Raw genomic sequence first — 13,120 nt, 5'->3', positions numbered from 1 at the left:
GTATCTGTCTTTCTCTGATTTATTTCACTGAGCATAATACCGTCCAAATTTACCCATGTTGCTGCAAATGGCATATTTTAATTTTTATGGATGAGTAGTATTCTATTGTATGTGAATATAAATATATATATACACACACACACACACACACACATACATATAACATCTTCTTTATCCATTCATTGACTGATGGATACTTAGGTTACTTTCATATCTTGGCAACTGTAAATAATACTGCTTTGGACAGTGGGCTTCATGTACTTTTTTGAAATAGTGGTTTTGGTTTTCTTCAAATATATACTCAGGAATAGAACTGCTAGATCATATGGTAGCTCTATTTTCATTTTTTTTTTCTGTAGTGTCTGTTGTAATCTACATAGCCACCAACAGTGTTGGAGGGTTCACTTTTCTCAGTATCCTCACCAACATTTGTTATTTGTATACCTCATTGTTTGTTTTCTTTAATCTGCATTTCCCTGATGATTAATGACGCTGAGCAACTTTTCATGTGTTGCTACTGAGTATTTTTAAACTGATATGTACAGGTATAAATCTTAACACCTATGCAATTTCTTTTATATTTCTCCCACTTAGATGTGGATCTAGGCCCTTTCCTTTAACAAGAGTTGATACAGAGTGATGAGGGTTTACTTACCACTGACAGATGTCCTGGAAATAACACTGTGTAATGTCCACAGTTAAGCCTGAAAAGGCCATGAGCCACTCAGGTCAGTCTCCTGTTGGAGCCCTCCACCACCAAGAATGAGCTCTGCGATCCTGCCTTCTAGGAGGAAGCCCAGGCCTCTTGGGGTGGCTTTCTGAAACTCCGCCAGCAAACCCAGCTTCAGCTGCAGATGTGGCAGTGACGTCACCTCCAGAGGAGTCTGGCTCCTGGTGTTAGTGTCAACCCCAACTGGTGAGTCTCCTCTCCTGAGACCCCAACATCCTAGAGCAGAAAGAGCCATCCCTACTGTGCCCTGTCTGAATTCCGCACCTTGGGACCAAAGTGGGTGTCACATGCCATGACATGGGGGTTAGTTTATAAAAATATTTTATATTAAAAGCAACGAGAAAAACACACTTGTGAAAAATTCACAGGTTACAACAGAACATACATTAAAATCTGTTCCCTTCCTTCCCTATTCTGTAGCCTTCTAGATGCTATCTCTGGAAGTAATGTTATTTTTTCCAGATTTATTAATGGAACTATCAGATAGTGCTGACACTCTGACACGCATGTTTCTAAGAGCTTTACCTACATTTACTCATTTGCTCTTCGTTCACTATGAGTTCTCAAGTGGTAGCTGGAAGGGAAGTCTTCTGCTTCATTCTGATTTCCTTCCAAAACTGGGTGTCTGAACTGCTGTCCTTTACTCCTTTTTGAATTATATTCCTCCAATATATTTGAAAGTACAGTCCCTAAGGATTTGCCTGGCAGTCTAGTGGCTAGTGTTTCCCCTTCCAAAGTAGGGGGAGTGGGATGTGGGTTCAATATCTGGTCAGGAACTACTTACTATCCTACGTGCCTGGGAGCCAAAAGTTCGAAAACATAAAAAACAACTAAGCAATATTGTAACAAATTCAATACACTTAAAAAAAAATCTTATTAAAAAAGAAAGATTCCCTAATTCTTTTTTATAATTTTATTCCTCAATTTCCTTATTTATACACACACACACACACACACACACACACATTTTCCATCAGGCTGACAAGCACTAAAATTCTTCATTTAAAATAACAATATTACCTGTTATTTTCTACCCTCATATCTCAGTTGGGTAATCCTTAGAAAACATTTGACACCATCTTAATTATTGTTTTACTTCATCAAGGACCCACTTAATCTGTTAGTTCAGATATTTGGAGGTGAGGTGAGTCAGCAATGACGGGCTTCCCTGCTGGCTCACACAATAAAGAATCTACCTTCAGTGCAAGAGATACAGGTTCGATCCCTGGGTTGGGAAGACCCCCTGGAGAAGGGAATGGCTACCCCACTCCAGTATTCTTGCCTGGAGAATCCTATGGACAGAGGAACCTGGCAGGCTAGAGTCCATGGGGTTTCAAAGAATCAGATGCTGTTGAACACAGAGGTATACACACACAATACAGGATTCCATACTTTGTAAGGGCACCTAATTTGCTTTAAATGTGGCAACTTTTGGAGAAGGAAATGGCAACCCACTCCAGTATTCCTGCCCGGAAAATCCCATGGACGGAGGAGCCTGGTAGGCTATAGCCCATGTGGTCGCAAAGAGTTGGACATGACTGAGTGACTTCACTTTCACTTTTTCATCCTTCTCTTAAAGTTCTCACTTCTGTGTTTTAGGGGGCTGGTCACTTATCATCCTATAGCCACTGTTCATGACCATGAGAATGGGGAGTGGTTAGGTGTTGAATTATGACCCAGAACACACATTTAATCCTAGAGTTTTGTGTTGTCTAATATTCTTCATGTAGAAAAACAATAACTACACTTTCACCTAACCTACAGGTGAAAACACAGTGAATTGTTTCTTGTTACTTGTTCAGTGAATAGCCATGCTTTACACACAATAACAGATAAATTGTTAAATGAATTGGCAGAGACTGAGAGATAAGTAAGTCTGTACATTTAGATGCATACAGAGAAAAGGAAGTAATACATGTAGAGAAGAAGAGAAGGATTTACATAATTTGATAAGTATATGCATTTTACAATAAGACTATGACATTTTTCAATTGAATTTCAATTAATGTTGCTTTTTATTTCAACTGGAACATATTTTAAATTATTTGATCTAGAAATATCTGGTTACTTAGAAATCTTAGAAATGATTGACAATGAAATATGTACAGGAATAGAATTCATTTTATTCTCAACGTGTTAGCCTTGTTCCTCTTCAACGTGAGATGTTCACAAACAACTATATTTGGGGGGCAGGACTTTTTCTCTCATATACATTATTTTCTTAATCAGAGAGGAATCTGTGAACCTGGGATTCAGTTTGGAAATAAAATATTTACTTTGAAAAGCCCAGTTTGTCCATAGAAACACACTTTCTGGACAGTAGCTGTTGGGCTCATCCTGTGCAGAGTCCAGTTCACTCTGAAAAGTTCTGTGATGAATCGTCTCCACTGTAATGTGATAATGCACATTCTACACCAGGTGTCGCTTTGTGAGCTGAGAAGTTCACATATGGTGTCAAGTGAGAAGAGCTCACCTTCAACCTTGAGAGTGAAAATGGGCAACCTGAACTATTGGTCTGGAGGTAGGTTCCTACTGATCCTCTGTAGGCTGTTTCTTCAGATGGGCTGGTTAACTTTTACTGACTTTTTTGCCTCATTTGTTTTTTTTTTCATTTCCATCACTTTACAGAGATATAAATGTATTTTATAGTTTTGTTTGATTCCTTAATTTATATTTTTTGGTTCTTCTGTCAGATAGCCGCCTTAAATATCTTCCTAAATTAGAAAAATGTACAATTGCCTGGTGATAGTTTTGTACACACTCTTCCAGAGAACACATGGAAAGAACCGAAGCAGGAGAACCATGAGGTCTCCCCATCAATGGACATTGCACGAAAAGGGAATTACAGCTCAACAGACAGGAGGGTCGTAGGTCTTAAAGCTGGCATGCATTTTAGTGTTTCTTTTTCCCCATCCATTAGGTTATCATTAGTTAATATGCAGAAGCTGTACCTCATTTCTTTCCTGCTCCTCTCCTTTGCTCTCCTTCATCCAGCAAAGAGAATGATTCAATGGCAGCTCAGTACATAGTTACTAACCTCCCACATGCATACACTCCACCCTGTGTCTCCATCAGACAAAAAGAAAACACTGAGGGATTGGTGAGCAGCCTCACCAGTGTCCTGACAGCTACTCTGTGTCTCACTAATTCCCCAGGTGGACCTGGTGGAGGAACTTCCCCAGGGCTGGAATGAAGAACAGGAACTGAGTACCCTGAAGGTATGGTCACCTCTCTTTATCTGGGATAAGACTATTGCTTCACTTCCTTCTTTTTTATTCAGTCGAATACAATTATTTTAGTCTGACAATGTACATTATCACTGATGCATACAGTTTACTTGGTTGCTGAAATATTGAGGGTATATCAATTATCAACACAGACCTGATTCAAAATGACATTTTAAAACGAAAGCATCAGTTACTACTGTATAACAGTAGTTACTTTCCTCAGCAGAAATTTTTCCTCTTTGAAAAAGAATTTTGTAATTGTTGGTCAAATGGAAACTGAGAGATCTTACATGAAATAGGCCACGCTTTTCAGCAGGGGAGCCTTTCTATTTTCTTTTGGGGCCATTGAATTAAGGACTTTTAGTTTTCTGAGAAGAAAAATCAGAGAACAGAAGACTTAGTGCAGAGAATGAAAGATGCTGACACCCTCACACCGTTTTCTTTTCTCTCATCACAGGTTTATGAAACAGCCAAAGAGATTTCTTCATATTCAGGGTTATACATCCCTCTGCTCAGATACAATCTAATTGGTGAAGGTGGAGCTCTTTGCTGCCTCAATTTGGGGAGGAGCCCTGAATTTGGGTTCTTACAGGTGGTGAGACCAAGAGATTGACCTCCCAGAAAAAAGTGCTGGCCCAGTTCTAGTGTCTCCAGAAGCAACTGCATCATTTAGATGGTGTGGGATTGTGTGAAGGAGGGTGTTTAGAGGTGGGCATGTGTTGAAACCACACAGTATGACTGTGACTCTGCAGGTCTGTGTATTTACTCAGAAAGAAAAGAGGGACACGTGCCCTCTTCGGCCTCACCTTTTCATGCCATGCCTGTCGTCCACACTTGCTCGTCCAGGTCTTCATCATCATCAATGACATCCCCAAAAGCATTCTTCAAAAAGATGAACAGAGAGTATTCTGACATCTAGAAGGAAGAGATCAGTCAGGCAGGTCCAAGCCCTCCCAGGGCAGGAAAGCAACCATATGGGGTAGCCAAGGGCAGTGCAAACTTCATGGGGCCCGCTGAGCTGTGTGGGTCTAGACCTACTGACTCCAGCCTCAACTCCTGCTCAGGCCACTCATGGTGACAAAGCCCGGTTCAAGGGTGCAGACCTGAGGTCAGGAGCAAGGACGATGCTAAGAAAGTGGAGGAAGAGGGCTGCAGAGAGATTTCATAGATTTTATATAAGGTCCCAGGAACCCAATTGCCTGTGAAGACCTGGTCCTCCAGAATGATAATCATAAAAAGATGGAAAGAGGAGATGGGAAAGGGTTACAAGGAAGAGTCTAGGGATCAGAAAAAGGGGGAAAAAAATTAAAAGATATGAAAGAAGAAATAAATATCTTCCATATTCTTGCTCTTCTTCTCTCCTTCTTCATTATCTGCCATACAGTTATCTGGTGTCGGCGGGCAGCAGTCATGTGGAGTGACTGTGAGAGAGCAAAAGGGAGATTTAGAGTCAGGATGTGACCAGGGGACGCTGTGCTCCTCGGAGCCCGGACTTGGGCCCCTGGTGTCCTTGTCTCCAGGGACCTCCCAGGGCCTCGGTGTTTTACCTCTTTGTTGAAAACGTGGGTCTCTGACCTCCAACATCCTGTTGCCACCCTCAACATGTCTACCTGTGTCCAGGAATGAGGCTGTGCCTACCCGTTCCTCCTCCAGGTGCTCACTGTCTCCGTGCATCTCTGCCCGTGACCTTGTGAGAGAGCCATTTCCTAGGTAGGTTGATAAGAAGTCTAGGGGTCCCCAAGGAGAGAGGGGTCTGGAATTCTCAAGGAGGAAGAAAGGACAAACTTATTTTTTTCTCTTTCCCTCTACATTCCTTAGGATTATATGACAATCATGTATCAAGCTCGAAGACAGTGTCTGGAAAAAACCTTCTGGCTAATCCTGTTATCTTAAAATGTAAATTATGGGAGTAGGTCTAGTGAGGTCTTTACAACCTCCAGGCATTCTTTTGATTCAGTGTAATAACTGATTGGAGAGTATATAACTGCATTGCTAACACTAGCAAGGGGGTACTCTTTCTCCCCCGCTCTGATGTCTATGTCAGAAGCTTTCTCTATCTCTTTTATACTTTAATAAACTCTATTGCACAAAAGCTCTGAGCGATCAAGCCTCGTCTCTGGCCCCGGATTGAATTCTTCTCCGGAGGCCAAGAATCCTGGCGTCTATTCGTGGTCCAGCAACAACCTTTCATTTGGAGGCTCGTCCAGGATTCTTTAGGACAAGGTAAGGATGCTTGGAGCTCTAGTTCTTTGTTCTCCTAGTGAACACGTTTTCTGCTGTACTTCACTAAAACTCTACGGTGTGCTTGTGTGAATGAGTGAAACACCCTGTGCAAAGCAAGTGAGGAGCCCTGCTCTGTGGTTCCACAGTGCCCTCATACGGCTTATGGCAGAAACCTGTCGGCGGTTATACCAACCTGCCAATGCCAAGAGGCACCCAATGTCTCCTTCGGGAACTGAGCAGAAATGGGCAAAGCGTGTGGACTGAGCGCTTCTTTCTTGGTCAAACTTCTCAGTCTCTTTGACCATTTCATAACTCCTTGGAAATTAGAAATACTAACCTAATCTGCCGCATCATAGACTTTCAAGGGACTTGTGATCTGTGCTGTTACTTTGTACTGTTACTTAATCCCAAACTTGGATTGATAATCAGGAAGTGCCTAGCCTCGCTAGGAATCGAAAGTTTGGAAGTTAGATGGAGCTCTAGCTCCAAGAGCATCTCTGAGGTTAGTTACTCAGGTTGGAACTGCAATGGGGTTTTTTCCTTTGGTAACGCTGGCTCTTAGTGGACCAGAGGAGGCTCTTATACTGTTGTGGTGATGCTTGGAAGGAACGTCTCAGTCTTACGTTCATATCGGTCTTATTGTGGTCAGGAATATACTCAGGGTCGTGCACAGGCACTCAGGTGACAAATGTTTCCCTCAGGGTCTTAGCCTGGGAGGCATTCCGGAAGGTTACTCTGATTGCACCCCGGGTGGCATCAGAAGCAAGCAAGGTTTTAATGGTGAAGAACTGGATGTCAGTCAGGGATGCCATCAAGTCTACCCTTGGTGCATCCCCCCCCCCGCCCCCCATCTCGGTGGTAGAACCGGGAGGGACGAGTACGGTGCCTGCGTCGGTAAGGGACAGACTAAGTCCGACCAGGAAAGGAAAGCTTTGGTGTAAAGTCTGTCTACACCCCCATCTAGAGCAGGGAGGGACGTCTCCGGTAGAAAGATGGCGCTGGTCGCTTTTTTCTCTCTTACAGATGGGACAAAACAATTCCAGCCTCACTCCTTTGAACTGTATCCTGAAAAACTGGGATAGACTTGATCCCCAGGGCTTAAAGAAGACACACCTGGCCTTACTATGTGATACTGCATGGCCGCGGTACCCACTGGAGGACGGCAAACGGTGGGTCTCTTAAGTATAATACTGTTTTACAATTAGACCGGTTCTGTAGAAAACAAGGGAAATGGGTAGAAGTAGCATATGTGTTGCCCTTTTTCTCTCTGTGAAACATGGCAGACTTGTGTCCTAAGGGTACAGATTTGGGTGTGACTCCTTTAGCTCCCTCCTGTTCTCCTACTTTGCTAGATAAGATGGAGGACAGGAGACAAAGAGATAAAGAAAAGCAGATTTGTCCAAACTATCCCTGCGATCATATGCACAGAGCAGCCGGAGAGACTGCGAAACAGCCACACAAGCTGTTGCCTCTTCATGAAGCACGCACTGGGAGAAATAATCGGTCTATGAGCGTTAATAAGCCTTTTTCTTATTGAGAAATACAAAGAATCAAGGAGGATCTGGGAGACTATTTAGAGGACCTAGAAAAATATTTTAGAGCTTTTAAAGGTGTTACTCTGCTTTATGACCTTACTTGGAATGATGTGATGTATTATCTTGGGACCAACACTGACTCCTGACTCAAAAGAGTTGAGTTTTGGGAAAAGCGGTGGCTTATGGAGATGAATGGCTTGGTAATGAATCAGCAGGGAAGAGGAGAGACGAGATAGCCGCCCTCCCCACTGGGAATCAGGCGGTCCCAACTATAGAACCAGACTGGGACTACAACACAGCTAAAGGAAGATGGGATCAGAGTCATTTTGTCGGATGCATTCTTGAAGGACGCAGGAAGGCGCGTGCTAAGCCTTTAAACTATGGCAAATTGGCAAACATAGAAGAGGAGGAGAAGGAAGCTCCTGGTAAATTCCTAAATAGACTGAGAGAAGCCCTTCGCAGATTCACTGAGATTGATGCCGAAAATGAAGAGGGAAAAGTGATCTTAAAAGATAGATTTCTCACTCAGTCGGCTCCAGATATCTGCTGTAAGCTATTAAAATGGGCATACGGACCAAATCAGTCTTTATATAATGTGTTACAACTGGCTCAGAAAGTCTATTACGGTAGGGAATATGAGGAATAGAAAGAAAGGCAGAAAAAGACAAAGGAACAGGCGGAAGCCCTCGTAATGGCTGTTAAGAGCCGTTCTGAAACAGCCTGAGAAAAATGCCCAGAGTGGGACCCAGGTGAAAAAGGGATGGGCTTGCTATTACTGTGGAAAGGAGGGGCACCTCAATTAGGATTGTCCTCAGGCATCTAAGCTGCCCCTGGCTCCATGTCCAGTCTGCAAAAGACCACACTGGAAGAGAGACTGCCCCCAGAGGCGTAGCTTTCAGGGGTCGGACTCTCAAGACAATCAGGACTGAAGGTGCCCAGGGGTCCCCACACAAGCTCCCGTCCTAATTACACCTGAGGAACCCCGGGTATTAATAACTGTGGGGGGCTAATCCGTCGATTTCCTTTTAGACACTGGGGCAACTTACTCTGTGCTTACTGAAGCCCCTGGCCCACTTTCTTCCCTATCCGCTTCCATAATGGGACTGTCTGGACGAGCCAAAAGGTATTATTTCACTTGTTCTTTAAGCTATAACTGAGACTGTGCTATTTTCACACAAGTTTCTGATCGTGCCAGAGTCTCCCTCACCCCTTTTGGGGAGGGATATACTGAGCATGGTCCGTGTCTCTGTTGTCATGAATATGGAGCCCTCCCTTTCTCTCCCTTTAACTGAACAAAAATGTGTATCCTAGCGTATGGGCTGATGGAAAAATCTGTGGGTCGAGAACAAACTGTTATTCTTGTAGTTGTCAAGCTCAAAGACCCACACTTATTTCCACATAAGAAGCAGTATCCACAGAAACCTGAGGTTAAAGAAGGGTTAAAACCCATCATTGAAAATTTAAAGGAGCGGGGACTATTAATTCCCTGTAACAGTCCATGCCACACTCCTATTTTGGGTATAAAGAAATCCAATGGTAAATGGAGACTAGATCAAGGTTTAATAATAAATGAGGCTGCAGTTCCTTTACACCTCGTGGTGCCTAATCCTTACACTCTATTGTCTGAAATTCCTGAAGGAGCCAAATATTTCTCAGTAACTGATTTGAAAGATGCCTTCTATTCAGTGCCTTTGGCAGAGGAAAGTCAGTTTCTATTTGCCTTTGAAGACTGTAGGCAGCCAGCTTCTCAGTTAACCTGGACAGTTTTGCCCCAGGGATTTCGTGACAGTCCTCACTTATTTGGGCAAAGTTTGTCACCGGATTTACAAAACTTTAATAGCTCCGAAGTGGTGGTGGTACAATATGTAGATGATATTCTGCCCTGTGGCGAGACAGAGGAAGCTTGTTCACCAGCCTCAGAAGATTTCTTAAACTTTCTGGCAGGCTGCGGTTACAAGGCATCAAGAGAAAAGGCTCAGCTTTGTCAACAATCTATTAGATATCTGGGCCTAATGATATCAGAAGGGACTAGGGCCATAGGCCCTGTGAGAATTAAACCTATACTAAATCATCCCCTACCTATAAGTTTAAGACAACTGAGAGGATTTTTAGGAATCACAGGCTACTGTCTCATTTGAATTCCGGGTTATGGGGGACTTGCCCAGCCTTTATATAAACTTATAGCTGAAACTCAGCAGTCCCAAACCGACAAACTGTTTGGTCTCCAGATACCCAAAAGGCTTTTAAGGATCTTTAGACTGTTCTCCTGTAAGCTCCGGCTGTGAGCTTGCCCACAGGGTCAGAATTTAATTTGTTTGTCACTGAAAGAAAAGAGTTTTGACACAGCCCTGAGGGCCTCACCAGCAACCTATTGCTTATCTAAGCAGAGAACTAGATGTAATTTCATGTGAGTGGCCCCACTGCCTAAGAGTAATTGGGGCAGCGGCTTTATTAGCACCTGAAGCTTTAAAAATAAAAGATGAAACCTTACTGTACTGACTTTTCATGATGCCTTACTGTACTGACTTCTCATGCTAAATTAGAGTGATGGAAAAGAAAAAAAAAAAGGATGAGGAAAATTCATCAGTAAAAGTTAACCAGCCCATTTGAAGGAACAGCCCTCAGAGGATCAGTGGGAACCTACCTCCAACACAGCAGTTCAGGTTACCCATTTTCAAAGGTTGAAGGTGAGCCCTTCTCACTTGACACTATAGGTGAACCTCTCAGCTCACTAACTGGCATTGGTACAGAACGCATCATATTACCACATTACTGTGGCAACAATACATCACAGATCTTTCAGAGTGAACTGGACTCTGGACAGGATGAGTCCAACAGCTACTGTCCAGAAAGTGTGTTTCTATGGTCAAGTTTGGCTTTTCAGAGCAAACATTTTATTTCAAAAACAATCAGGCTCACACATTCCTCTCTGATTAAGAAAATAACTTATATGAGAGAAAATGGCCTGCCCCCATATTGTTGACAGTGAGCATTTCAGGTTGAGGAGAGATGAAGCTAACACATTGAGAATAAAAAAAGGTTCTCTTCTTGATTAGAAAATCAAATCTTGGTACTGATCACAAGTTTGTGTTCCTAACACACAAACAATACCAAACATCAGGAGCCTGGAGCAGAGAAAGCCTTACTTCAGGGCCACACAAGGACAAAAGACAAAAAAACCTGAGCTCTCAGAAAGCTTTCAGCAAAGCGCTTTTCTAGGGAAGCTGAGGCAGTGGCCTGGTTACTTCTGGGGTCAGAGTCTTTGTTCTTGAGGTCAGGTCATGGTCAGGTCATAATGTTCCTGTAAACCAAATGCTACTCTGAGTTCTGACAAGAAAGGGTCAGGTCCCAAGGCACCACCATCTACCTCCGAGGCCCAGGCCCAGGCCAGGAGGAGGGGTCCTGGGCGGGCAGGTTATCCTGCCGGGGTTCAGGAGGGCATCCATCCAGCACCCAGTCTGGGTCCTCCTGCCAGTGCCCTGCCCTGGCTGAGAGGGCAGGTCTCAGCTGGCAGCAGCCTCAGAGCCAGGTCCCAGACCCCACCCAGCCAACTAAATTGCTGTTATTACAAGGGTGAATGCTGGTTTCAGGCAAAAAATACCTTGACTTAGATCAGATAGAGAGAGACTTCTGCTCTGCTAGGCAGGCCTACGCCCATGCACAGCAGGAAGAAGTTACAGAAGAAAGAGACCTCCGCCCCAATTCCCAAGCAGTATCTTGAGTAAGAAGTCTCTCAGGGGGGAGTTGGTAGGGGAAGCACAGTGATTGAAACCGCCCACTCTGGCCAGGCACCATAGTAACCATTTGCATGAGTTGTTTTACCACAGGAGGTCCTGCTAAGGAACATGGAACTAATATGCCACCACCAACTGGAAGAGTTCAGGAAAGGTCAAAAGCAGACACCGCATGTCTGACCACCTCCCAGAATCCTTCTCTCTGGCTTCTATCTTGGCTGAGCAAGGCGTGAACCACCAGGAAGGACTCTGAGTCAGAATGATTGGCTAAGGACAACCCGGAAACTTATGCCATCACCATAAAACCAAACAACACCAAAGACTGCAAGCCGTGTGACAGAGCTATTCTCCTGGGTTCCCTTACCCTACTGCTCTCCACTCGGGTGCCCTTTACCAATAAAATCTCTTGCTTTGTCAGCACGTGTGTCTCCTTGGACAATTCATTTCCGAGTGTTGGACAATAGCCCAGTTTTGGGCCCTGGAAGGGGTCCCCCTTCCTGCAACAACCCCACTGTGGATAGCAGATGGCAGCAATCTGTGCTCTGTGAAGTCAGAGCCCTTCAGTAAGACATTGATCTCAGTTGCAAACCTAAGGATAGTGATGCTGAAAGAGTCAGTTCTCAACCTCTCATTTCTACAGGCCCATTAGAGCTCTCACCTTCATACTAACCAATCTGAAATCACAAGTGTTTTGACACATGTATAGCATGTTTTTAAGCAAATTATAGCAGTCACATCTCGCTAGTGGCTACCAACTATAATACACAAAAACCAGTATATATGTTTATATATGTGTACAGATAACTCATGCAGTTGATTTCAGCAATTTGTGAGCCCATGGACTAGCCTGCCGGGGCCCTCTGTCATGGAATTCTCCAGGCAAGGATACTGGAGTGGTTAGTCATTTCCTTCTTCAGGGGATCTTCCTGACTCAGGATTCTAACCCAGGTCTTCTCGATTGCAGGTGAATTCTTTATTGTCTGAGCCACGAGGGAAGACTGAATGAATCTTAACATCAGCACCACTTGTTCTGCCATTTCTGACAGATTATGGCAGAACAGGAACTTTGGTACAAGGGAAGGTGTAGGGATTCCCAGGTGGCTCAGTGGTAAAGAATTTGCGTGCCATGCAGGAGACATGGGTTCAATCCCTGGGTTGGGAAGATACTTTGAAGGAGGAAATGACAATCCACTTCAATATTCTTGCCTGGAAAATACCATGGACAGAGGAGGCTGGTGGGATATAGTCCATGGGGTCACAAAAAGTAGGACACAACTAAGTGACTGAGTATATACAGGATGTTCATACCCCTCTCTTGTTTATTCCCTTTGTGTTTTCTGGCCATTTCAAGATGGCTGTTTGCTGATAGATTAACAAAGAAAAGACCTCTGACCCATGAGAGTATTTAGCCTGAGGGGCTAAGAGGAATGTGGCCCTCTTCTGGTTTCCATGGTAACCAGTGAGCCAATCTGCTGTTCATTCCCAGGGTAACCGGTAGACTCCTTATCCCCCCAGAGTAAAGAATGTTGTAGCTGCTGTCTTCTGCCTGTCCCCTGCTATCCACTGGGGGTGTTTCTCTGAGAGGGTAACAGGCAGGAAGACCAGGGGTCTCCAAACGGAGGAAATAGGCTACAAGTATCAGACATCTTTATCTCTCTTAAGCGGCACGAG

General features: G+C 44.0%; 1 protein-coding gene and 1 long non-coding RNA gene across 2 annotated transcripts in view; both read left to right on the top strand.

Moving 5' to 3' along the window:
• The window catches only part of LOC145506689 (uncharacterized), a 58,421-nt gene extending 53,171 nt beyond the window's left edge, over positions 1-5,250 (top strand). The window contains exons 3-5 of the mRNA XM_081491940.1: positions 595-916; positions 3,149-3,948; positions 4,415-5,250. Coding sequence (XP_081348066.1) covers positions 595-606 — 12 coding nt within the window. The 3' untranslated portion in view covers positions 607-916; positions 3,149-3,948; positions 4,415-5,250. The remainder of the gene's footprint in view (positions 1-594; positions 917-3,148; positions 3,949-4,414) is intronic.
• Positions 5,251-5,716: 466 nt separating this feature from the next.
• On the top strand, positions 5,717-11,869 carry LOC145506690 (uncharacterized). Its single transcript, XR_014054180.1, has 3 exons — positions 5,717-6,180; positions 7,204-7,349; positions 8,745-11,869. It is a non-coding gene; the product is annotated as an uncharacterized LOC145506690 (long non-coding RNA).
• The last annotated feature ends 1,251 nt before the right edge of the window (positions 11,870-13,120 follow it).

The sequence above is a fragment of the Giraffa tippelskirchi genome, chromosome 5 (assembly GCF_054371585.1).
Source record: "Giraffa tippelskirchi isolate mGirTip1 chromosome 5, T2T-mGirTip1v1.2.pri, whole genome shotgun sequence".
In the NCBI taxonomy this organism is placed as follows: Eukaryota; Metazoa; Chordata; class Mammalia; order Artiodactyla; family Giraffidae; genus Giraffa; species Giraffa tippelskirchi.
The sequence above is the reverse complement of the archived record's forward strand: the minus strand, read 5'-3'. Positions and strand labels throughout refer to the sequence as shown.